The 25,748-nt window shown below is 35.8% G+C and overlaps 1 protein-coding gene across 3 annotated transcripts in view; it reads left to right on the top strand.

Annotated features, from left to right (window-relative positions):
- The window catches only part of LOC105482286 (RP1 axonemal microtubule associated), a 328,970-nt gene that overhangs the window by 218,190 nt on the left and 85,032 nt on the right, over positions 1-25,748 (top strand). For all 3 annotated transcript variants that reach the window (XM_071068238.1, XM_071068237.1, XM_071068236.1), the window contains one exon: positions 3,809-3,972. In XM_071068238.1, the coding sequence (XP_070924339.1) occupies positions 3,809-3,972 (164 nt within the window). The remainder of the gene's footprint in view (positions 1-3,808; positions 3,973-25,748) is intronic.

Genomic DNA, 25,748 nt, shown 5'->3' with positions numbered 1-25,748 from the left:
TTTTTTCCTCTACCTGGGATACATGAAAGAGGTGACTCAGTCAAATCCCTGTGCATACATGCTAATAACTAGACATCCTGATAAAAATGCTAATGTTTTTATAAGTAAAAAGATAATGGAGAGTCCTTATCTGTGAAATACTTTCAGCAGCTATTCTAGTTATCTATTGCTGTGTGAAAAACCACCCCCAAACTCAGTGGCTTAAAACAATAATTTGTTATTATCTCTACCTTTCAGCAAGTTAACGTGACTCAGCTAGGTGATTTTTTGCTTGGAACTTCTCACACAACTTTAGTTAGTGCTGCAATTGCAGACATCTGAAGAGATAGCTCCCCCATGCTGCCAGCTGATGAGCCTGGGTTAGGCTTTTCAGGCCATATGGTCTTTGTTGCAACTACTCAACTCTGCTGTTGTAGTGTGAAGGCACCGATGGACAATACATAAACAAATGAGCATGGCTTCATTCCAATGAAACTTAATTACAAAAACAGGTGGCAGGCCAGATTTGGCCCATGGGCCATAGTTTGCCAACCCCTGGGCTATGATCTCTGCAGGGAAGAATGCTTGTCCTGGGTCCTGCTAGTGAATCATTAGTAAACTCGGTACTAGGTAAGATGCATAAACTGTGTGGAGTTTGATTTGATCATCGAACTCACTTGTTCCTTAGAGTCTCTCGAATGTTGAACACAATGTTTGTGCATAATGTGGACACAGTATCTGTAAGTCAACTTGTCAACAGATATTAATTTAATTCCAATTGTTGGCCTACATTACACTTGATGTTCCACATTCATGGATTCAACCAACAGCAGATAAAAATATTTTTAAAAAGGAAGGTAGTGTCTGTACTGAACACGTACAGACTTTTTTCATGTTATTGTTACCTAAACAATACATTCTAACAACTATTTATGTTGCATTTATATAGTATTAGGTATTAGAAATAATCTAGATATGATTTAAAATATACAAAAGGATGTGTGTGTATTATACAGAAATACTACACCATTGTATATCAGGGACTTGAGTATCTATTGGCGTTGGTATCTACGGGGATTTCTGGAACAAATCCTCCACAGATACTGAGCAACAACTGTAGGCTGAAGTTTGGAATTCTCTAGGTCAGTTTTATGTATACTGATTGCACCTGGTTACATGAGAATGGAAATGGCAGAGCGCATACTTCTCAGTGTAAATATGGAAGATCTTGTTAGACTTTACTTCATTGTTGAGAAGAAATCTGAATTTATTATGGAATATTTGGAGATCATAGAGTATATCCAAACTACTTTAAAAGTATTTTTAACACAAAAGAAAGTAAGCCTCCTAAGGCTGTGATTTCCAAGAAAATTTCCTTTTATCTGCAGTAGGGTTTATTTAAATGAAAGACATTGCTATAGTATCTCCCCCAATTTAAGCTTGGAAAAGAGAATGAAAGGGCACAGCCTAAGGTAGATTGTCAGTAATGGCTTATTGCACAGTCAAGAGAACTTTTAAAAAAATCCTTCAAAACATTGGTAAATGTAAGATAAATATTTAGACTTCAATTACATGGAATTTTCTTTCTTCCTTTGAAAACTCTAATAGAAGTAATTTTCCAAAGGGATTAACAGATGACAACATTTTTTGATATGAGTTCTTGGAGTTGAATAGACAGTAACTATAATGCAAAGGAAAAAAAAGAAACATATAGATAAAATATCTGAAGGCATATTCTTTTGATTTTTTTGGTGAAAAAGTTTTGCAATAGAAAATTACAGAAAATACTTGTAATTTTGGCACATATACAAGCAATACAAAAACTGTACACATACTTTTAGCCCTGTTATAAATAAATTATTTCATAGGGCAGTGGAACTTTTAATTTAAAAATAAACTCAGAATATTATTTTCTATAAGTGTTCTCAACTATTTTGTATTTTAGGTAGTGAAACATTCTTAGAGAAGTTCAGTGATTAGATTTTTAAAGCATGAAATATAAAATTTATTTTTTTTCCAATTGCAAAGAGAAAAACATGCTTAGGAAAACTTGAAAGTGAATAAAAATAACTGTAGAAGATGTTTCATTAGTTATCCCACCCTTAAGGCCTGTGTCATCGTGACATGCTAATTCCAAAAAGGAGGAACACAGACATATTATATGAATCAGTGGTTCCTTGCTATTTGCCTCTATTTCAGTAAACAAGATATCCAAGCTTCTGTGCAAACTTATTCCTGTCCTTGCCCCCATGATAGTAGGGGGGATCATGATAGTACTAGACAGCAGGTCCAGATGGCCCGGGAAGGAGATAAGGATGAGATAGGAAAGAAGACCTACAAAAAAGGAAAGAGATCCTTCCACTTCTTGAATTATGCATCAAAGCACAGGTGTGAGGTTTTCTGTAAGAATTACATTATGATAGGATTCTCAATGGGACTTAGTTTTCGATTTGCATGTTTCTTATTTTCCCACATGAACTGTAGATCCTGAAAGCTGGCTGGCTGCAGGGTAGAAGTAGCAGTGCACCCTTTTTGAGTTCTGCTGCCCATTTGAGGTACTGGGTCCATCTTTCTTAACAAAGATGACATTATGCAAAATTTACTTGATGCAAGTTTTATCAAACTGTTTAGAGATCTTCAAATGATGTTTATGGATATATGGACAGTGGCGGGTGGGGAGAGGCATTGCTGTTTTCAAAAGAAAATCACATCTTAATGGAAGAATTGCTGAGAACTTGGTGGGCAGAGTGTGGTGGTTTTAATCGTATTTTGGAAATATAAAAATTACTTACAAGGTAGGAGGTTTTTGGAGCCTTGGAAAACAACAGTAACAACATCTTCAGATTACCCTTGCACCCTAGGGACAAGCTATGATGAGTAGAGGTGCATGCGCTGCACAGATTTCTAACTGGCAGGACTTTGTCCTTTGCTGTGCTTGGCTGTGTGGTGTGGACTCGGGGTGAGAGGGGTTCATTGCTGTGGGTTTGATGATGTAGTTTCCCAAAGAAGTGCACAAAATAATAAAATGAAGACCTATTTTGTCTTTCTAACTAAACCAATCATAAGACAACTCATAGATCTTTTTAAGTTGTTTCCTGCCATGCTCTGCTCGTCTCAGCCTTTCTGTGCTCTCAGTATCACTGCAGCAGGAAGCTCAGTGATCTCCTATGCTTTCCCGATGTATTGTCTTTCTCTGCTTCAAACGTGTCTTTTCTTCATCCTCCCTCCGCAAGCCCAACTCCTTCTGCCAAGACCTATTTGTCCAGCACAGCATTTTTTTTCCTTACTTGTTGGTTTGTTCCAGCTCTCAGGGAACTCCAGCAATTTTTCATGAGAAAGAAAGTTAGTAATTTTTTTGCCTTGTTTTTATGTCTTCTACATCCTTAGCACTATCTGCTAGGATCACCAAACTGTGTTACTAGTGTAGCTTGATAGGACTCTCTTCTAGGACTGATGATGCCTTAACATCAGGTTTTCAGGATGCCTGTCATTCATTCCCATCCCCAAATTTGACAGTTATTTGCCTAAATAAACTCCTAAGTATTTCAGCTAAACACTTAATTCTAAATGCCTCCAATTCCATTGTTTTGCCCAAAATATGTATTGTTCTCAAAAGCCCACTGCTATTTGTTTTGTAATTAAGCTACAATATTTCCAAAACCTTTTTATATTCTAGCATTCAAGAAGGAAATCCATGATAAGCAATTATTTTCGTACTTGATTTCACAAACTATTCATAACCAAGTAAATTAAGTAGAAATCTTTATTTTCCTAATATTAATGTGTTTTTCCTCTATACTTTCATATTGATTTCCTTTTTTCTTTGCAGATGGAGACTGGAAGGTGACCATTGTCACTGGGGATCCTGAAAATGCTGGCACCACGGCAACAGTGTTCCTTTATGTCTATGGAGAAACAAAATGTTCAGGTCCTATTATTTTGGGATCTGGGAAATACCATCTGTTTAACTCTAACACTGCAGATATATTCAAGGTAGAAATGATATAGCTATAACTTGTTTGCTAAGATATATTGTGATGTACATCCCCGCAGATGAAATGGAGAGTAATTTTTTGTTGTTCTTTTGGTATTGCATTCGCATTAAATTTGCTTGGTATATGTGGCATGTTTTATCCCATGGGAGCTGGGAAACAGTAATAACAACTGGGACATAAGATTTTTGTTTCTTCTTCATTTTTTTATTTGTATAAAGGCAAAAAAGTAAAGGCATTTTAGAACATTTAAAAATTAGAGTGGAATAATTTACTACTAATCCTATCATCAAGCTGAGTATTTCCATTTTTGAATATCTGTCTCAGTCCTTGTTCATACCCATACATGTTTTCCACAAGCACACTAACACATATGATGGAGCATGACGGTATGATGGAATGGTGGTGCAGCCTAATGACTAAGACATGGGCGAAAGAGTCAAATGGTCAACATTCAAATGCTGACTTTGCCACTTACAAGCATGGTGACCTGGACATATTACTTAACATTTCTGTGCCTCACTTTCCTCAATAATCTTTACTTCAAAGGGTTAGAATGAGGATTAAATTAATTAATCCTCAGTGTAGTATCTGAAATGCTCAATAAATGTTTGCTATTAATATTACACTACATAGGCAATTTTGTAGCACCCTGTATTACATGCAATATGGCCATTTATGAAAGGAGCTACATAGTCTTCCCACTTAAAATTTTTATTGATTAGATACTAAGTAATATATTATGGATAAATAGAACACTTTGGTGTCGTTGGACATTTGAATGGCTTCTAAGTTTTTGCTATTATAAATAATGCTGCAACAAACATACTTTTAACCTTAGCTTTCTTCTTGTTTTTTTAACCAAAGCTACCTATTTTCCTATGACAAACTCTGAGAAATGGTATTACTTTTGAGCCATTTTGAAAAACTACTTTGTAAAAGTATCTGATTTACATAGCACATTGCCTCCCAAAACATAGTAAACACTGGTAAATTTTAATGGTTGTTAAATCCCTAGACATCCCAAGTCATGTTGTCTATTTCTGCCATACAACATATTTAATAATTTCAATTAAAATTTATCAGTTTCTTTGTGCAAGTTAGAGTATATGACTGTGGACCTATGGAGTTGTCTTCATTTTTTTTTGTTAAAAGTGCTTTTTTGCGATGTAATTCACCCTAACATTCATATCATTACATTCATCCATTTTTAATATTTAAAATTTTTTTTATGTTTTAAAGTTTCGTTTTAAATTCAATACATTGAGTACATAATTGTATATATTTATGGGGTACAGTGTGATGTTCCAATACATACATATATTGTATAATTATCAAATCAGGGTAAAAAACATGCACCCATTTAAAGTGTATAAAGTGTACAACCCTGTGAATGTACTGAACAATCACCACAATCTAATTTTAGAACATTTTCATCACTCCAAAAAGAAGGCCAGTACCCATTAGCAGAAACTCTCCATTTTTCTATCTCCCAGCTTTAGGAAACTAGTAATCTACTTTCTGTCTTTATACATTTGCCTGTTCTAGACATTTCATATAAGTGGAATCATGCAATATGGAGTATTTGTGTCTGACTTCTTTACGTAGCATAAAGAATGCTTTAAAGCTTAATCAGTGTTGCAGCATGTATCAGTGCTTTATTCTTCTTTATGGTTAAATAATATCCTATTATATGAATGAACCACATTTTATTTATCCACATATCCGTTGATACAGATTTGAGTTGTTTTCATTTTCAGCTGTTGTGAACAATGCAGCTATGAACATCTATGTACAAGTTTTTGTGTGAACATGTTGTTGTTTCACTATGTATGTATCATTTCACACATAAACTTGGGTATATACCTAGGAGTAGAATTTCTGAATCATATGTTTAACACTTTGAGAAACTGCCAAACTGTTTTCCAAAGTAGCTGCACCATTTTAACACTTCTACCAGCAATGTACAAGGTTTCATCTTTCTCCACATCCTTATCAACATTCGATATTATATGTTTTTTGATTCTAACCATCCTAGTGGATGTGAAATAGTATCTTATTGTGATTTTGATATGTATTACTTTAATGACTAATGATATTGAGCACCTTTTCATATGCTTGTTGGCCATTGATGTGTTTTCACTGGAAAAATATCTATTCAAATGACTTGCCCATTTTTATACTTGATCTTAGCCAAACGGCTGAGAAGCAATGATTTGCCCATTTTTAATTGGATCATTTGTCTTTTTATTAATGAGTTTAAGAGTTCTTTATAAATTCTGAATATGAATCTGTTATATATGTTTTACAATTTTTTCTCCCGTTTTTTGAGTTATCTTTTAACTTTCTTGCTGGTATGGATTTAAGTTACCTTCTAGTGTCCTTTCAAATCAGACTGAAGAGTCCCCTTTGGTATTTCTTGTAGGGCAGGTCTGCTAGTGATGAATTCTCTATTTTTGTTTTTCTGGGAAAGTCTTAATTTGCATATCCAAGTCTTAGTTGACAGTTTTCTTCTTTCAGTACTTTGAATATGTCATCCCACTTCTTTATGGTCTTTATGATTTCTGATGAGAAGTCAGGAGTTAACCTTATCAAAGATCCTGTACATATGATAAGTTGTTTGTCTTCTGCTGCTTTCAAGATTCTCTGCTTGTTTTTGGCTTTCAAAAATTTTACTGTGTTGTGTTTAGGTGTAGATCACCTTACTGTTGGTTTTAATAGTTACTGTGGTTGCAAGGTTGCCAGTTTTCAAGCCTATTGTGGAGTTGGGGAGGGTGGTAGAGAGTAGATCAACGTACAATACACAAACCCTTATGTTTCTACCAATGTTCATCGTTTTCATTGAATACATGCTCCTCAACTTGTTATAATCTTTTGACTAATTTTCAGAGTTCTAGATAATTTCATTTCAATAATTTTTTTATTGCTTTTGTGGAGCACTGGATTTATGGAGGGTCTCAGTCTGCCATTTCGGAAGTCCTGCTCTCCTCTTACTATCTTGGTCATATTTTGTTATTTTTAATTCAAGTTTCTGTTTCTCCATGAAATCTTCCATGATTTCTATAACTTGCTGAAGATAAACAAGAACTGGCCCAATATAAATTTGGATTCGAGGCTATGTCATGTGACTAAATCCTTGGAATAGAAGAACCACCATCCAAGTGGCTCTTGAGACATTGACTATCTTATTGTCAGAACAGTAAAAATTTCCTTTTATATAACTGGTTCATATGGTAGGTGACAATGTAGGGTAACTGTAATATTCTCCTGACCCAATCATAGGCCTCAAAGAGGAACTTGATTGTAGGACTTCATAAAAGAAGGGGATTCTAGTTTCAAAAAGGGCTTGCAAAATGGTGTCAGTGGCTTTGTAGCAATTTTGATATATACCCTCTATAGACTATACAGTTCAGCTCTATGGTTGCACCTAGAATGTCACTGAGAGTCAAAATGAAGGAAATTAAACATCCTCAGGAAAACAATCAAGGCAAAATTAAGAGCAAAATGTCAATTATGGCAGAAAGTTGGAGAGAGTAGGCAGAGAGGAGTTTCTAGAAAACAGGGACTAGACCTAGTTCAGTTGCTAACCCTTGAATCTGTTCATTGCCTGACATAGACTAGACACTCATGAATAGCTGTTGAAATCATGAAAATTTAATAAAAATTACTTGGCTGAAATTCGTTTAATATTGGCTGCTTTATCTTGGGGGCGTTCATTGTTGAATTTTTCTTGTGATCCTTCTCTGAGGGAATCATAAAAGCATCCATGTATCTTATATGGATATTATTTACTTATAAAACTGCCCAGAGATTTAGTTGAGCTTTTTATTGCATTTTTGCAAATTGAAATCTAAGTAGTATTCTCTGTTGCTTGGAAAAAGTTAGTGCTTATGCCATTCACTCCTAGAAAGTCGTTTTCCTTTTTTTTTTTTTTTTTTTTTTTTTTTTGAGACGGAGTCTCGCTCTGTCACCCGGGCTGGAGTGCAGTGGCCGGATCTCAGCTCACTGCAAGCTCCGCCTCCCGGGTTCACGCCATTCTCCTGCCTCAGCCTCCCGAGTAGCTGGGACTACAGGCGCCTGCCACCTGGCCCGGCTAGCTTTTTGTATTTTTTAGTAGAGACGGGGTTTCACCGTGTTAGCCAGGATGGTCTCGATCTCCTGACCTTGTGATCTGCCCGTCTCAGCCTCCCAAAGTGCTGGGATTACAGTCTTGAGCCACCGCGCCCGGCTTAGAAAGTCGTTTTCTGCTTCTGATTTACTATTGTATGAAGTCAATTAATTTTGTAGATGAATAGGTTTAATATTTATTGTGAACTCCTAGGGCACTTGCCTAATCATTGAATATCCCTTATGCTTCTTAGAACAGAAATGGATAATACAGTTTTGCCTTTGTAAAAACAATTTATATCAGCAGCAAAGAGAAGACCTATATTTGACCTCCAACTCTGCCCTTTACTATATAAGGAAATATGGATAAAGCACTTAACATTTGTAAACTTTAATTTCCTCCTTTGTAAAATGCATGCAACAATACTTTGTATCTATGCAGATTGAAAGAGTTAAGAATCAATGCACTTTATATAAAGTATAAAACACTCTTATCATTATGCTCTTTAGGCTGACTCTTATGATACTGCCCACAAATTGTTGGAGACTTCCTGATAGGATGGGGTTTAAGATAATTTTTCAGATGAATGAAGGCAGGAAGGCAGCTTGGCAGATGGCTGGTGGGTGGCTATTTCTGTCATGGGGGTATGTGTAGAAATGTCTGGAGGCTGGAGTGGGAGGAAGAAACATAGGAAAACAAGACTAGGTTGGCTGAGCTAGAGCAAGTCAGTGAGTATGTAATATCAAGAATGTTTATCTGGGTCTTTTCGATGTTTAAAGGTTAGATGTCTATGTGGACCTACAAACTATTAGCCATTATTAGCTAGGTGGGTGTTAGCATGTCATTTTGATTTTGGCACATCTCTGTATGACTTTCTTTTCTCTCCTCCTTCTTGTCCTCTTTCTTCTTTACCTTCTTTTCCATTCTTTCCTTTTTTTTTTCTTGGAATCCTAAAACTTGGGGATTGGTGATATTTTACATTGACTTCATTCAGAAGTTTAGGAGTGGCCGCACTAAGCAGTTTCCTGTTGACATGATTGACTTTCCTGTGGATGGCAGATCCTAGGGACAATTTAACTTAAACTTTTTCCTTAGTTACAAAAGTTGAAATATTTTTAAAATGACATCTTCTACAAATTCTCACTTATAAATACTTATTAAGAAAAGTTAATAATGTTGCTTCCCTTAAATAGAAAATAAATTGCAGAAATAAAACCCCAGCTCAGACGATGTCAGCAAGATAATAGAATGAAATTTGCCCAGCTTAAGTACTCCTCACAGGAAGACAAACTAACAATTATCTAAGGAGAAGAGTGCCTTTGTGAAAATCCCAGAAACCGGGGATGAGGTTGATGCACCCCACAGAAATGAGAAAAGGTCTCATTAAAAGGGTAAGAGAAGCAGTTACACTTTGACTGCTTCACCTCTCCCTCAGGCTGGCATGGCATCATACCAAGCTAGTCCTAGATGGACATCCAGCTTTTCCAACATTTTGGGGTGCTTCATGGGAAACTCACTTCTGCTTTGCCCTACAGGGTATACTGGGGGAATTGGCAGGGCTAGATTCTATGGGGTCAGCCAGGAACAAAGAAGCATGGCAGGGTTCACAGCAACCAGTGCACAGAACTTGGCGATAGCACTGCATCCCTGCTGTTATCATTATCACTGACTAACCAGAGAGCTTAGTCAGTGTCTCTGCCTAACTATGGAGCAAAACTAGTGGTACTGTCTGGCCAGAGAATGCAGTCTGCAGTTTTGCCTGTCTTGGGTTCCAAGCCAGTGGTCAGGCCAAGCCATGGAGCCTAACCTACAGCTCTGCCTGAGCAATGAGCCAAGCCAAAGACCCGGCCTGACTCTGGAGCATATCTTGCAGCCCTGCCTGATCAACAAGCCCAGACAAAGACTCTGCCATGACATAGAACCCATCCTGTGATTCCACTGGCAGCAGAGCCAGTGACCTTGCGCCACTATGGGGCAAGCCTGTGTCCCTGCCTGACCAGGGAGCTAGACTCGCAATCCAGCCTACCATGTAGCCCAGTCTATGGCCCCTCTCAGCTGTGAAATTTAGCCTACAGCCCCACCTGATAATAAAACCCAGCCTATGGTCTTGCTAAATTGTAGAGCATAGCCTGATGGAGCAGGGAGTCCAGACAGCAAACCCACCTAATTGTGGAGTGCAGCCTATAACCCCATCAAACTGCAGGGCACAATCTACAGATTCTCCCAACCTGAGAGCCCAGTAGAGGTCCTCACTGACTGTGGAGCACAGCCAACAACTCTGCATTATCAGGCAACCCACCCAATAACCCTGCTCAACTGTGGGACACAGCCTGTGACCCTACCCAATTGCAGAGCCCAGGCTGCAGCTAACCCCAACTGCAGAGCTCAGTCTGCGTAAATGTGAAGACCAGCCATGAGCACTGTCTGGCCAGAGAGATTGGTTAGGTCTCTGACTAGGAGTGATTGTGGAACTCAGCCTATAGCCCTGCCTAATCATAAGTCCAAGCAGCAGCACTGCTTGGCCAGGGAAAGCAGCCTATAACTCTGCCCAACCAGAGGCAGTTGTGGAGCCCAACCAGTGGCCCCACGTTGCCAGGAGCCCAATCAGAAGTTCTGCCTGACCACAGCCAGGTCAGCAGACCTACTGGTTGTAGGACCACCTTGCAGCTCCACCCAACATCAGAGCATGGACAGATGTCTTGCCCAATTGGAGACCTTAACAGAAAGCATCACCTACCTGTGAATGCTACCAGCTGGTCTGTCTAAAACCCCAGGCTAGGCTGATGGGCGAAGGTCTTTCCCTGCAGATGTGAACCTGTAAAGGCTAGAAGCCCTGACTGCTTCCTTAAATGCACAGTCACCAATGCAAGAATATAAGGATCACAAAGAGTCATGGTAACATAAAACTACCAAAGAAAACTAATAAAGCTCCAATAGTTGATCCTAGAGAAATGGAGATCTAGGAACTGTTTGACAAGAAATTGAGAATAATCCCTTTAAACAAGTTCAGTGAACTTCAAGAACAAAACAGGTAGACAACTAAATGAAGTTAGATAAGCAACACATGATCAAAACTATTATAGAAGTTCAACAAGGACATAGAAACCATTAAACAAAATTAAAATTCTAAAGCTGAAGAATACAATGAATGAAATGAAAAATCCAGTAGAGAGCTTCAACATTTGACTCAATAAAGAAGAAGAAAGAATCAGTGAATTTGAAGACAGGTCATTTGAAAATATGCAGTCGGTGGAGCAAAAACGAAACAAAATAATTTTTCAAAGCAAAGAAAGGTTATTAGTTAATGGGATACCATCAAGTGAAACAATACATGCATTATGAAAATTCCAGATGGGAAGGAAAGATGGGGACAAAAAGCCTACTTAAAGAAATGATTACTGAAAACCTTGCAAATTTGGAGAGAGAAATAGACATTCTGATTTGTGAACCCCAAGGGTCACTGGACATGTTGAATCTGAAATGTTAAACACAAAGCAAATTATAAATAAATTGTCAAAAGTCAAAGACAAAGAGAATTTTGAAAGCAATGAAAGAAAAATGATTCATTATATACAATGGAACCTCCACAAGACTATCAGTGGATCTCTAGCAGAACCCTTGCAGGCCAGGAAAGACTGGGATCAGATATTCAAAATACTAAGAAAAAAACTGCCGACCAAGAATACTGTACCCACCAAACTTGTCCTTCAGAAATGGAGAGATAAAGATTTCCCATCCCAAAGTGATGAAGGAGTTCATCACTTTACCTTCCTTACAAGAAGTGCTAAAGGAAGTTCATCAAGTTGAAATTAAAGGACACTAATTAACAACCTAAAATATATGAATGTGTGAAACTGGCTATAAAAATAAACATATATAGTCAAAGGCAGAATTCTCTAAATTTTTATTATGGTGATGCATAACTCATTTCAATTCTAGTAGAGAAGTTAAAAATGTATTAAAAATAACTATAACAACAATAACTTGCTATTAGATATGGAATACATAAAATATAAATTGTAATATCAATAACATAAAATATTAGATGTGAGTTAAAAGTGTCATTTTATAGACAATTAAATTTAAATTATCTGGTTGTAAGATATTTTATGCAAGTCTTATGGTAACCCCAAAGAATAAACCTGCAGTAGATACACAAAAGATTAAGAGACAGAGATCAAAGAATACCAACACAAAAGTCATCAATTACAAAAGAAGACAGTAAGCAAGGAAGAAAGGAGTAAAGGAAATATAAAGAATCAGAAAATTAACCAAATGGCAAGGATATGTTTTTAATTATCAATAATTACTTTAAATATAAATGGATTAAACTCTTTGATGAAAAGATGTGCAGCATTTGAATGGATTCAAAAACAAGATCCAATAATATGCTGCCTACAAGGGATTCACTTTAGCTTTAAAGACACACATAAGCTGTAGTTAGGGATAGAAAAGACTTTCCATGAAATGATAATCAAATATTGGCATGGGTGACTATAATTATATCATACAAATTGACTTTAAGCCAAAGACTGTCACAAGAGACAAGAAGATTATTACTTAATGATAAAGGGATCAATTTATCAAGAAGGTAGAGCAATTATAAATGTTTATGTACCCAACACTGAGCAGCTAAATATATAAAGTGAGTACATTTACAACAATAGAAGTGAAAGGAGAAAAAAGCAGCAATATTATAATAGTAAGAGTCTTTGATATTAAACCCTCAATGATGGAGAGATCATCCAGATAGAAAATTGATGAGGAAACCATGGGTTTGAACAATACTGTAAACCCAGTGAATCTAACAGACATATACAGAACATTTCCTCCAACAGCAGCAGAATACACACTGTTCTCAAGGGCACATAAAATATCCAGGATAGATCACATGTTAGGACAGAAAACAAGTCTTAACAAATTCAAGAAGATTGAAATTACATCAAGTATCTTTTCTCACTACAATAGTATGAAACTCAAAGTATATGACAGGAGGAAAATTGGGAGATTTACAAATACGTGGAGATTAAACATACTCCTCAATAATTAAGGAGTCATAGAATAAATCAGAAAATAACTTGAGACAAACACAAATGAAAATAGAACATACCAAAACTTATGTGACACAAAAGCAGTGCTGAGAGGAAAGTTTATAGCTGTAAATGGCTACTTAATAAAACAATAAAGATCTCAAATAAACAAGCTAACTATACACTTCGAGGAATTAGAAAAATAGAACAAAATAAGTCCAAGGTTAGCAGAAAGAAGGAAACAATAAAGATTAGAGTAGGAAAAAAATGAAATAGAGAGTAGAAGAACAATAGAAAAGATCAATAAAACCAAAAATTAGTTTTTGGAAAAGATAAAATTAGCAAGTATCTAGCTAGACTAATCAAGAGAAAAAGTGAGAGAACTCAAATAAATAAAATTATCAATGAAAAAGAAGACATTACAACTCATACCACAGAAACACATAGGATCATAAGAGACTACTATGAACAATTATGTATCAACAAATTGAATAACTTAGAGAAAATGTAGAAATGTATAGAAACATATAACCTAAAAATATTGAAACATAAAGAAATAGAAAGTCTGAATACACCAGTAATGAGTAAGGAGATTGAATCAGTAATCTCCCAGCAAGGAAAAAACCAAGACCTTTAGTCTTCATTCTGAGTTCTACCAAACATTTAAAGAAGAATTAATGCCAAACCATCTCAAACTCTTCTAAAAAATTTCAAGTGGAGAGAATAATTCCAAACTCATTTTATGAAGCCAGCATTACCCTGATACCAAAGCCAGACAGGATATTAGAAGAAAAAAAAAATTACAGGACAATATTCCTGATGAACATAGAGGCGAAACTCCTCAACAAAATACTGGTAAACACAATTCAAAAGCAGATTAAAGTATCATTTAGCATAATCGATTGGGATTTATCCCTGGGGGGCAAGGATGGTTCAATATGTACAAATCAATAATTGTGATACACCATATTAACAGAAGGAAGGATAAAAATAATATGATCATCTCAACAGATACAGAAAAAGCATTTGACAAACTTCAACATGGTTTCATGATAAAAACTCTCAGCATATTTAATATAGAAGGAATGTATCTCAACCTAATAAAGACCAAATATTATAATACCACAGCAAACATTATACTCAATGGTGAAAAACTGAATGCTTTCTCTCAAACATCAGGAACAAGATAAGGGTGCCTACTCTTGCTACTTTGATTCAGCATAGTACTGGAAGTGCTAGTTAGAATAATTAGGCGAGAAAAAATAGGGCATCCAAATCAGAGAGAAGGAAGTAAAATCATCTGTTTGCAGATGACGTAATCATATATATAGAAAATTCTAAAAATTCCACCAAAAAGCAGTTAGAATAAACAAACTCAGTAAAGTTGCAGGCTACAAAATCAACATTTAAAAAATCTGTTGCATTTTCATACATTAACAATGAACTATCTGAAAAAAAATTTTAATCCCATTTGTAATACCATTGAAACAATAAAATAATTAGGAATAAATTTAACCAAGGAGGTGAAACATCTCTACACTTAGAACAATAAGCCGTTGTTGAAAGAAATTAAATACGCACAATTAAATGGAAAGATATTCCATGTTCATGGATCAGAAAAATTAATATTATTAAAATGTACATATTACCCAAAGCAGTTTACAGATTCAGTGAAATTCCTATCACAATTCCAATAGCATTTTTCACAGAAATATAAAATACAATCCAAAATTTTATGTGAAACCACAAAAAACTCTAAATAGTCAAAGCATTCTTGAGAAAAAAGAACAAAGCTGGATGCATCACATTACCTGATTTCACATTATATTCTAAAACCATAATAACTAAAACAGTATTTTTATTTTATTGACATAAAAAGAGACACAAAGACAAATGGAACAGAATCAAAAGCCCAGAAATAAACCCATGCATATACAGCCAACTGTTTGTCACTATTTGACAAGGGCACCAAGAATACACAATGGGGAAATGTTACCTTTTTCAATAAGTGGTATTGAGAAAACTGGATATCCACGAGCAAAAGGATGAAATTGGACCCATGTCTTATACCTTTCACAAAAATTGATTAGAAATGGATTAAATACTTAAAACTTCTAGAAGAGAAAGAAACCATAGGAAAAACTCACTTTTCCCTATGTTTTGGCAATGATGTTTTTGGCTATGACACCAGAAGCACAGGCAACACAAGCAAAAATACACAAATGGGCTGTATTAAACTAAAACGCTTCTGCACAGAAATGAAAACAATCAACAAAATAAAAAGGCAATGAGTTGAAATGAAATGGGAATGGGAGAAAATATTTGCAAACCAAATATCTGATAAGGGATTAACATCCCAAATATATCAGGAACTCATTCAGCTTAATAGTAGAAAAACTCAAATAATATAATTTAAAAATGGAAAAAGACCTCAGTAGACATTTTCCCAAAGAAGACATAGAAATGGCCAACATGTACACCAAAAAGTGCTCAAAATAACGAATCATCAGGGAAATGCAAATTGAAACCACAATGAGATACCACATTTAACCTGTTAGCATGGCTATCATCAAAAAAATAAGAGATAATAAGTTTTGGTGAAGATGTGGAGAAAAGGGAATGCTTGTATACTGTTTATCGGAATGTATCGTTATAGACATTATGGAAAACAGTAAGGAGAGGCCTATAAAATTAAAAATAGAGCTACCATATGATCTGCTTCTGTGTATATATCTGAAGGAAACAAAATCAGTATCTTGAAAAGATATCTGCACCCCTGTGGTCATCGCAGCGTCACTCACAATAGCCAAGACATGAAAACAACTTATTTCTCCATCAATGAATGAATAAACATAAATAAAGCCAAAAAAGACCTAAAAACCCCAATACAGGTGCAGAATATATTATGGAAAACATATCATTGATTTTCAGAAGGGTTAAATTTTCTCAGACAGGCTAAATTTTAGAACAAAAATATTATTGGCTTCAGATATCAATCATTTTTTATTTATTGGAAGACAACTGAAAGAATATGGCATGGCCTACTCCTTAAGAAGCCAAAAGCCTTTGTGGAGAGGGAAGATTAAGGTTGTTTGCTGCTGTCTGCTCTGAGCTGGATGACAGATATTTAGCAAAACTGAAACGTGAAAGAAAAAATGTCTTTCTCTAATCTCTCTCTGTTGACATCTTCTTTTGAAAGACTAACGTCCTTATTTGTGGACTTGATCATATCCTCCTCTATCTCTCAAGATAGTGTACCATTAGCCATCCTTATTTTTTCTTGCATCTTCAGGATTATTCTATTTAACCCTTGCCTTCAACCTGCCAACAGGCTTGTTTTTCCTGTTCTAAATATGACCCTTACTCTACTCTTAAGTTACAGTTTTCCTTCTCTTTGCAGATCTTCAAAGTACTAACCCATACTCATTCTTTTACCTCTTTCTCTTTCTATTCTCTCCTAATCTTGCAATTTGGAATATTATCTCATCACTCTATTTAAACCACATTTTCTAGGATCAGCAGTGAGGTTCTGATTCTTCCTCAACTATTTTTCTCAATTGGTAGCCAAGGAATTATTGGGTGAACAGGTAGTGCAGTGATAGATGTGAGTATTGGAACCAGATATCCTGGGTTCAGATTTTAGCTTCTTGACCACCTGTGTGTTTGTGCACAGTTATTTACCATTTTATTCTCTGTAAAATTATTAAAAATAATAGTACCTAAGAGGACTGTTGTGAGGATTATGTGGATATATAAAATCAACGTAAAATTTTCAGCATATAAAAGGGCATGTAGTCAACACTCAAAATTTTTAGAAGTATTTTTATTGTGTTTGGGAAGCAAAGATACAAAAATGTTTCAGGAAACTGTAGGTGACAGTTATAGGTTGAATTGTGTTCCTCTAAAAGATATGTTGAAATCCTTGATACCTGTGAATATGACCTTATTTGGAAATAGGCTCTTTACAGATTTAATTATGATATAAGTTAACATGAGGTCATACTAGAGTAGACAGGGCCTTGATTCAATATGACTGGTGTTATGAGAGAGAAGAGAAGCATTGAGAGAGAACACTATTTAGTGACAGAGGCAGAGATTAGATTGGTGAACTGCAAGCCAAGGGATGCCAAGGATTGACAGCCACCACCAGGAGCTAGAAAGAGGCAAGGAAGGATTCCACCCAGAGTCTCAGAGGGAGTATGGCCTCACTGACCTCTTGATTTCAGACTTCCAGCCTCCAGAATGGTGAGAGAATAAGTATCTGTTGTTTTAAGCCACCAGTTTGTTATGAAAACCCTAGGAAATGAATATAGAATCCAACAGTCAGATGCTTCACAGAAATGAAGAACAAAAATGGAAAGAAAATGGATAAATTTGCCAACAAAGAGGATATTAGTGCCTTTCAAAAGAGCCGTTTTACTAATCTTGCTGAGAGATATTATAGGGAATGATAGAATCTATCATGGGGTGAAGAGAAATGGTGGTTCTGGATATAGAGCCACTTGCCCATTACATTTGTGAGAGGGAAACAGGTATCAGAGCACAACAGTGTAGAGTTAGGACCCTTTTTAGGAATATAAAAATTATCCAGTTTTGCATGAGAAGAAGGTGGCAGTGGAGAGACATTTTTGTATGTAAGACTGCTGAAGACAGTTGGAGTAAGTGTTCGAGTCAGATCCTTCAAAAGTCAAGAGATCTACTCTCGTAACAGCTACCAAGGATGCGGTTGGAAGAATAGGTTTTATAGAGGAGGACGGCACCTCTTCATCACCTTTGAGACTAGAAATTAAGCTAGGAAATAGTTGTAATAATAGATGTTAAGGTAGAAATAAAGTACAATCAGTTTGGCTGTAATAGTCGCTTTGGAAATTTGAATTTGTTCCAACATAATCAATATATTAAAGAACAGTGAGCGTAAGTGGAATTTCACATTTGCTTATGCACGTTTTATCCATAAGAACTACTAGCTGAACTGAGTCACATAGGACTATACACACACACACACACACACACACACACCTCAAACACCTACCAGCTACCTCAGTTCACTGCATGTGTTAGGAGCCATACTTATTCACATCTGATGTTAAAACTATCCTTCCAATTTCAAATACCCCTTCTTCCACAACTTGACAATAACTTACAAGCTACAATTGTTTCCACACCCCTTCCAGGAGAAAACTTTGTGTCTTTTCAGAATAAAATATCATATTTATCATAGTATTTATGTATTTCTTAACCATTAACACGTATATAACTGTGCTACCATTTTTATTAGGTTCCTGTCTTTTTTCTGATGTCATTGATGAAGTTTCCAAGTGTTGTTTCCAAACTTATTTTTTTTTTTTACCATAATCCTATGGTTTTTATTGTAAAATTTTTCAGTGTGGTGATTTTAGGGACACATATCACATTATAGAACTGGTTATACATATAGCAGGAGCTCCTCCTGGATGATCTGATTTCCCTTTCATTTTGTTTTTTTTACTTGAGACAGAGTCTCACTCTGTAGCCCAAGCTGTAATGCAGTTGTGTGATCTTGGCTCACTGCAACCTCCGCCTCCTGGGTTCAAGCAATTCTCATGCCTCAGCCTCCTGAGTAGCTGGGACTACAGTCACACGCCACCATGCCCCAGTTTTTTGTATTTTTACAAGTTTTTTGTATTTTAGTAGAGAGGGGGTTTCACCATGTGGTCTCAAACTCCTGAGCTCAGGCGATCTGCCTGCTTCGGCCTCCCAAAGTGCTGGGATTACAGGCATGAGCCACCGCACCCAGCCGGTGGTTCGATTTGTAAAATATAGAAGAAGCCAGCAATATTTTTATGAGTGGAATTTCATTTCCCCAAGGTAATGAACAAAGAGAGTGATAGACTAGAAAGTCTATGAAGACTCCAGAAATACATTAAGGAAACAAGGGAAACTGAAGTCTTCACATTGTCTTAATTTTGTTGGTTCCATTTTCTACTTGTTCCCTGAAACTTAATTATCAAAAAATTCACAAATTGTATCATGTAGGTTGTCAATTAATAAATTGAGCTTATGGCTCAAGTAACTTTCAGGCATAAGACAATAGAGGCAAAAGATCATTATCCTCAGATGATTTATTTTGAGGGCATTAGTGTTCTTATTGCATGTTGAGCCACATAAATTTGAAGTGATTTGTCCTCAGAATATTTCAATTATTGTAACGTATACAGGAAACATTCTTCATCTTTTTAGTTGCCACTTAAGGAAGAAAAAGTAAATTATAAAGTTGTTCTTATCCTGGCTTGACAATATCACATATACTTGTACATCTATATTAGTCTCTATTTTTATCTTCATCTTCTCTTAACATATGTAATGTTAACATATACAATATTTGTTACATTTCTTTTTCTATAGAACTGTGATAGCAAAAATGTTAATATTTTATATACAATTATTATATTCAACTTTTTTTTGGATTTGGTTTTTCCTACAGCATAATATGTAAGTAATATAGTGAAAATAAATGTCTATGCATTTTGAGACTATGTCAATTAATTAGAAAAGCTTTTTGTTTTAAAGATGAAACCCCGAAATATCTTGGTGATGTTATTTGCTACTATAATATAAAAGCAAAATAATAGAAAGCTATATGTGATTAAACTTAATACTCTATAAATTTTGTAATAATTTTCCATTTTAACTTAAAAAGAAATAAATCTCCCACAAATCCAAATATATTCATTCAAAAAACATTTATTGCGATCTATTCTTTACCAAATACCATGACAACAGCTTTTACTTTCTTTAAAATTTATGGATACTTTTGACTTCTCTGTATCTTTATAGTTAATGGGTTTCTTATAGACAGTATGGAGTTGGGTCTTGCTTTTTATCCTACCTGGCAATCTGTCATTTCACTATGTTTAAACCATTCTCACTTAAAGTGATTATTATATAACTAGATAAGATCTACCATCTTGCTAGTTGTTTTCTATTTGTTCTATTTATTCCTTCTTTCCTTTTTCTCCCCTTTTTCTGCCTTCTCAGGATTTAACTGAACTTTGTAAATGCATCAATGTTATCTCCTTTTTTGAAATTATTTATACTTTTTTTCTTTTATCAAAAACATTCTACTGGTTTCCCCATGGTTTAGGGTGTCTATTTTAAAATAATCTGAGTCTCCTTTCAAATAATATAATACCCCATGTGCAGTATAAGGGTCTTAGAATAATCCAAATTTCTACTTCCCATTTCTTATAGCATTGTTGTCATATATTTCACCTTTATTTATGGGTAATCATACAATATATAATAACTGATTTTATTTTAAATAGTCAGTTATATTTTAGAGAATTAAAAATGAGAAAAATAATATTTATTTTACTTTTATTCCATTTACAACATTCTTTATTTCTTTGTGTAGACCAAGGTTTCTGGCCTATGCCACAAACCTCTGTATGAAGAATTCCCTTCAATATTTTTTGTTGAATAGATCTGTTAGAAATATATTTCCTCAGTTTGTGTGAGAATGTCTTTATTTATCCTTCATTTTTAAATGGTGTTTTTACTGGACATGAAATTCTGGATTGCCAGTTCTTTTGTTCTTTAGTACTTTGAAGAAGTCAGTTAATTGTCTTCTGTTTGCATTTATTCCAACAAGAACGCTGATGTAATTCTTATTCTTCCCTCTCCTCATAATGTATCTTTTTCTCTAACCACCTTCAAGATTTTCTCTTTGTCTTTGGTTTATAGCAATTTGTATATAATTTGCCTCTGTGTGTGTGTGGGTGGGTGGGTGTGTGTGTATTAGTATTTATCCTGGTTGGTGAGCTTCTTAGCTGATTTGGTTTCTGTATCTAATTTTGAAAATTTTTGACCATTATCTTTTGAAAATATTTCTCATACCCTGTTCTCTTTCTTCTTTTTTCAAGATTCCAACTGTATGTATACAAGACTACACATTTGATATTGTCCCATGTTCTCAGATGCTCTGTTCTAATATTTTTCCATTAACAAAATCTTTGTGTTTCAATTAACCAATCTAAATATTCTTTCATTCTTCCCTTGGCCATGTTGAATCTGTCAATGAGGCTGTCAAAGGAATTCTCCATCTTTGTAACTGTGTTTTCGATTTCTAGAGATTTCTTTGGTTCTTTCTTATAGCTTCCAATTGTTTTACTGAAAGTACTCATCTGTTTTTTTATGTTGTCCACATCTTCCATTAGCGGTTTAAACATTTAATCATAGTTATATTAAATTTCTTATGTGATAGTTTTAACATTTGTGTCATATCTGAGTCTGATTTTGATTATTGTTTTGACTCTTCAGATTGTAGTTTTCTTGCCTTTTCCCAAGTCTTGTAGGTTTTGTTGTTGTTAGAAGCTGGATGTGTTGTATAGAACGGTAGATAGTGAAATAAATACCGTTAATACTTGGAGATAAGCACACTTTCCTTCTGCTCTGCATTTAGTGGAGGAATTTGTACTAATGTAACCATTACTTGAGCTGAGTTTAAAGTCTGTTGTTGCTATGGTTACCTTCAGTGTAACTTCGGGTTCCTTTAGTAACACCTTATGTTTAGGATATAGTCTAATTAGAGAGTTTTTCTCAATATTTGCTTCCCAGTTGGCTTGGGTCTGTCCACCTGGCTTTGGCTCTTCTGGTTTGTCTGTTGCAGCTCACAGCTGTATTCCACTATTATTTTTCCTCAACACCTGTTAATGTAGTGTTGAGAGGGTGGGGCAGGTGTATGTTCTCAGATGTTCTGATTAAGCTTCAGTCTCAGCCAGGTGTTGTGAACCTTCACAGGTGTTCCTGCTTCTCCTCCAGGCGTAGTGGGCCTCGGATGTGTTTCTGCCACTCCCCTCAGAATCACAGACTTTTTTTCATGTTGCCCTTTCCCAGTTGCAATGTATTTCTATCAGTGCCCCTCAGATAACAGTTTTTGTTTCTCTTCCCTCTGCAAATTACATCTTTTGTTCCATAGGTGAGATAGAGGAGACAGATTCAGGGCTTCAGCCTTGGCTGCTGTTCCTACCCCCAGCCAGCACGAGGAAGGACTCTTTCTCACTGTTCACCCCAATCTTCCCTGCAAGTGCCTGGTGGAGTTCTTGGAGGAAAAGTCTTCAAGAGAGTGCAAACTCTTATGCTTCCCACATCCAGCCTTAAGCAATTTGTTGGAAATTTCTAGGTGCATTCTTCACTGGTATACAGGACATCTGTAGGCATCCACTCCAAGTGAGCACATGTGTAGGTCCTGTTTCTCCCTGAGGAAACCTCTCTCTCTCCAGAGTTTGGTTAGATTTTTACCCTGTAATCTAGTTCTCCAGGAAAGTCATTGATTTGCAGTTTTTCCAGGTTTTTCTTTGTTGTAAAAGTGACTCTCTCTTCCAACTCTCTATATCTCTGAGCTCAAACTATGAATATTTAGATGTGTAGTTGGATTTATTTATTTTATTTTTATTAGATTTCTATAGAATTGTAGTCACTAAAGAGCTGCAGATAATATATAAAATTTAAAAATGTATAAAGGCTCAATAATCCAGTAAATAAGATGTTATTTAGATGTTATAAGTCCACTGTTCTCCATTTTCTCTGAGAAGAAAATAAATAATATAGACTGTAAAAAAGGCAACTTAAGGACATATTTAAGAAAGAGCTTTTCAATAGTAAAGGTAAAAATAGTCTTGTAATTTATTTATTATAGATTCTTTTCATGTGACAATATTAAACAACAACTGAGGCATTTTCAGTATGTCCTGATTCAGATGAATACAACCTGTAAGTAAGAGAACAGATCCATAAAAGACTGTTTAATCATGGCGTTCAATAGAAAATGTTAAATGCTTGAGAATATCGGCTTTTTAGTGAGGATAGAGCAAAACAAAATGAGAAATACCTTCAAATTTCAATTTGATGTGAAGAGACAAGAAAACCTCTATCAAAGTTCTTAGGAAAGATATGATGAAATCTAAATAAAATGTGTTATCCACTTTCTCAAAAACCATTTTAGGAAAACCAAATTGTTATTTCTTTCTGAAAGGTAAGGTCTTCAAAGGCTGCTATTCATTTCAATGTCGTTCAGCAAGTACTTCTACAGTACACGCAATAAGTTTAACACTGTGCTGAGGTCTCTGAAGGGTACAGAGCTATGAAATGAGAAAAGATCCCACTAAGAGAAAGGACATATACGCGTGACACAGGCAAGATGCCAGAAGTGTTATGAGTTAGTGCCCCATTAAGCAGGATAGATGCAAAAAGCTTTATGGGCTCAGAGAAAGCATCTACAGTTCACTCTTGGGACTGGATGAAACAAAATCTTCTATAGCTGTTGACTTGTGGACCTTTCAACTGGGATCAGGGTGTGCTGGAAGTGTGTTCTGTAGAAGCAAGGTAGCTTACTAAGCTCAAGGGAGAAAAAAGCTTTGTCTTTCTTAGGATTCATAGCTTTATTTCTTCTATGCGTCTTTGTGCTTCCCACATAAAATTCTCAAACTCAGTTACAGCAACATTTACCCCTTTTGTGAGTATTTTCTACATCTTCGCAACTTGCCTGGAAACCAAGACTACAAAATATTATTTTTAAAATCTCATTAAAAACTATGTCTTATTTTTCAGTCTAATCAGTTTGTTTTTCAAATTAATTCTCATAGCTACTTTTGGAGTCTATGTGATAAATGGACTAGGACTCTGTATGAACATGTTCCTCACTGTGTCATGGATAGGACTGGAGAGAGACACATGGACAGAATTTTGGAGCTGTTGATAATACAATTAGATGTCACAGATGAACATAGGGGAAAAATGATGAACACTATCTTGTAACATGAGGGATTATGACGTATCTCCTGAGGACCATGAAAATTATTTTGACTCTTGTAACAGTTAATGGGCTTGAAATAACTGTGAAGACTTCCCTAAGAAAACTGAGGGTCCAGGAAAATGTATAACAAATAACGGTATTACACTATCATCCTTCAGATGCTATTTAGGGAACAATGTTGTTGAATGATTTCCTTAAAAGAATTGCATATTGTATAAATGAGTGAGGTATATCTTTATCTACCATTACAAAAGATTTCCAGGATACATTATGTAGTGAAAAAAGGTAAAAACGTGTATGCTACAATTTATTTAAGAAAAGAAGTGTTATGGGAATATATGCATATACATATTTATATATACATAAATATTGCATGTATACATGGTTTTTAATTTAAAAATAAACAATGGACTGGGCTCAGTGGCTCACATCTATAATCCCAGCACTTTGGGAGGCTGAGGTGGGCAGATCACAAGGTCAGGAGTTTGAGACCAGCCTGACCAACATGGTGAAACCCCATCTCTACTAAAAATACAAAAATTAGCTGGGCGTGGTGGCACATGCCTGTAATCTCAGCTACTCAGGAGGCTGAGGCAGGAGAATCGCTTGAACCCGGGAGGCGGAGGTTACAGTGAGCTGAGATCGCACCACTGCACTCCAGCCTGGGCAACCGAGCGAGACTCTGTCTCAAAAAAATAAAAGAATAAAAAATAATAATAAACAATGGAAGGTAAACTATAAGATAAGTGACTACATATGTGAGAGAGAGGGGCTAGGTTAGAGGGGTTAGTAAGAAAAACTAAGCTTCTTTGAATAAACTTTGTTTTGCAACTTTGATTTAAAACATATAATCATTTATATAATTTTTAAATTATTATTATTATACTTTAAGTTCTAGGGTACATGTGCATAACGTGCAGGTTTGTTACATATGTATCCTTATGCCATGTTGGTGTGCTGCACCCATCAACTTGTCAGCACCCATCAACTCGTCATTGACATCAGGTATAACTCCCAGTGCAATCCCTCCCCCCTCCCCCTCCCCATGATAGGCCCCAGTGTGTGATGTTCCCCTTCCCAAGTCCAAGTGATCTCATTGTTCAGTTCCCACCTATGAGTGAGAACATGCGGTGTTTGGTTTTCTGTTCTCGTGATAGTTTGCTGAGAATGATGGTTTCCAGCTGCATCCATGTCCCTACAAAGGACACAAACTCATCCATTTTTATGGCCGCATAGTATTCCATGGTGCCACATTTTCTTAATCCAGTCTGTCACTGATGGACATTTGGGTTGATTCCAAGTCTTTGCTATTGTGAATAGTGCCGCAATAAACATACGTGTACATGTGTCTTTATAGCAGCATGATTTATAATCCTTTGGGTATATACCCAGTAATGGGATGGCTGGGTCATATGGTATTTCTAGTTCTAGATCCTTGAGGAATTGCCATACTGTTTTCCATAATGGTTGAACTAGTTTACAATCCCACCAACAGTGTAAAAGTGTTCCTATTTCTCCACATCCTCTCCAGCACCTGTTGTTTCCTGATTTTTTAATGATTGCCATTCTAACTGGTGTGAGATGGTATCTCATTGTGGTTTTGATTTGCATTTCTCTGATGGCCAGTGATGATGAGCATTTTTTCATGTGTCTGTTGGCTGTATGAATGTCTTCTTTTGAGAAGTGTCTGTTCATATCCTTTGCCCACTTTTTGATGGGGTTGTTTGTTTTTTTCTTGTAAATTTGTTTGAGTTCTTTGTAGGTTCTGGATATTAGCCCTTTGTCAGATGAGTAGATTGCAAAAATTTTCTCCCATTCTGTAGGTTGCCTGTTCACTCTGATGGTAG

Source organism: Macaca nemestrina, chromosome 8 (genome assembly GCF_043159975.1).
Source record: "Macaca nemestrina isolate mMacNem1 chromosome 8, mMacNem.hap1, whole genome shotgun sequence".
Classification (NCBI taxonomy): Eukaryota; Metazoa; Chordata; class Mammalia; order Primates; family Cercopithecidae; genus Macaca; species Macaca nemestrina.
This window is presented reverse-complemented; position numbering and strand designations above follow the sequence as displayed.